Source organism: Prunus persica, chromosome G6, assembly GCF_000346465.2.
Source record: "Prunus persica cultivar Lovell chromosome G6, Prunus_persica_NCBIv2, whole genome shotgun sequence".
Taxonomy (NCBI): Eukaryota; Viridiplantae; Streptophyta; class Magnoliopsida; order Rosales; family Rosaceae; genus Prunus; species Prunus persica.
The window spans coordinates 23,970,993-23,972,988 of record NC_034014.1 but is presented as its reverse complement, the minus strand read 5'-3'; the positions used below and the strand labels follow the sequence as shown (position 1 = coordinate 23,972,988).

General features: G+C 37.6%; 1 protein-coding gene across 1 annotated transcript; it reads left to right on the top strand.

Moving 5' to 3' along the window:
- LOC18774275 lies at window positions 302–940 on the top strand. Its single transcript, XM_007207763.2, has one exon. It carries the CDS (start codon window positions 302–304, stop codon window positions 938–940), a length of 639 nt encoding a protein of 212 aa, XP_007207825.2.

Below are 1,996 nucleotides of genomic sequence, written 5' to 3'. Positions count from 1 at the left end.
AATCTAGATTAAATTTAAGCTATTTTAACAGTAAAAAAAAAGATCCAACGGCTGAAATTTAAATCAAACGGTCAAAATAATATTTTAAATTAATCCAAATCAGATCCAACCCCAAAACTCACTCCAAACTTTATAAATATTCACTCATTTCTCAATTAATCTACCAAAAATATTTTTTCTATTTCTCAATTTATTTTTTCTTTATCAATTTCATCAATCTCTTTCATTCTCATACTTTTGATATCATTTCAAGCACATCATCTTCTTCATTCTCATACTTTTCATATCATTTGAAGTTTCAATGGATAACCGTGGCAAGGCCATCTTTTCCTTTATATTTGATGATGATTCAGAAGATGAAGAACATCATCAGAGAGTGATAGAAGCCATTGTCCACCATACTTCACTGGAGAATGAAGCCACCAAACATGGTGGGTCAGTAATCGGTCGTATGTACAAGAACCGTGAGAGGGAAGATCGCCATCGCAATCTCATGTTCGACTACTTCGTTGAAAGGCCACATTTTAATACTACCGACTTTCATAGGCAGTTTCGAATACGGAAAGAGTTTTACCACATCTTCAATGATGTTGTCAACCACGAGCCATACTTTCACCAAAAAAAAGATGGGCTCGGCCGACAAGAGCTATCCCTTGAGCAAAAGTTAACCATTGTATTTCGTATACTCGCATGGGGATGCTCAGCTGACGCAACCGACGAGTATTGTAGATTGGGTGAAAGCACATCTCTTGAGTCACTTCATAAGTTTTGTTGCGTCGTTGAAGCCGTGTATGGCCAATGGTACCTCATGTCTCAAAATCCAGCTGACCTTTATAAGATATTGCACAAGGCAAGCAGTCGAGGCTTCCCAGGCATGTTAGGAAGTCTTGACTGCATCCACTGGGAATGGAAGAATTGCCCATCTTCTTGGGCAGGCTAGTTTACTGGTCACAAAGAAAAAAACCTCCACTGTTGCGCTAAAGGCTGTGGCTTCATACGACACATGGATATGACATGCATTTTTTGGAGCCGCTGGATGATATTAACATTTCAGCTTGTTCTCCATTGTTCAATGATGTGGTATATGGAGTGGCTCCTCATGTTGAATATATTGTCAATGGAAATCAATACCATTTGGGCTACTATTTGGCAGATGGGATCTACCCCTGTTAGGCTACTTTGGTGAAGACCATCTCTTCTCTTGATAACCCAAAGAAGAGGCTTTTTGCACAAATGCAAGAAGCGTACATGAAGGTTATTGAAATAGCATTTGGAATATTACAGGCTTGATGGGCTATTGTTCGGGGCCCTGCACGTATGTGGTGCAAGGATAACCTCCACTCAATCATGATGACGTGTATAATTTTGCACAACATGATTGTGGAGGATGAGTACGAATATGTTGAAGAGGAATCTGATGATGAGGATATGTGTCCACAACGATCCAGGAGGGCCAGAGCAAGACAATATAAGCTGGAGCCAAGCATTACATATGAGTACCACCAAGATAGCAGACTCTATTTGATTATATGATTCGTCATAATAGAGTTCGATCTCCACATGTGTGCATTAGAGTCTTCGACATGATTTGATCAATCACCTTTGGAGGAGCTTTGGAGATGGTGAATGAGGTCGACAATTGTTTCAATCCTTATTTTGTGTTTCAATTATGTTGTGTGTGTGTGTTTTTTTATGTTGTGTGTTTACTTTTGGAATAAAATTAAATTTATGGAATTTCAATTTTTTTTAGGTCAAATTGTTCAAAAAATTAAATTATGATGTTATTTAAAAAGATTCAATGAAAAAAAGATATCCCAAAAAAAAAAAAAAACTTAAACAATTCTTAAACAATTTAATAAAGTTGCGGACTTAAAATTTGAGTCCAAAGGGTTGGGAGAAAAAACGATTTGATTCCGGGCAAAACCCAAATAGTTACTTTTTGAAGGGGAAAAATTTGGGTTTAGCCCCTCATGGGTTGGAGAAGGCCTAAGTGAAT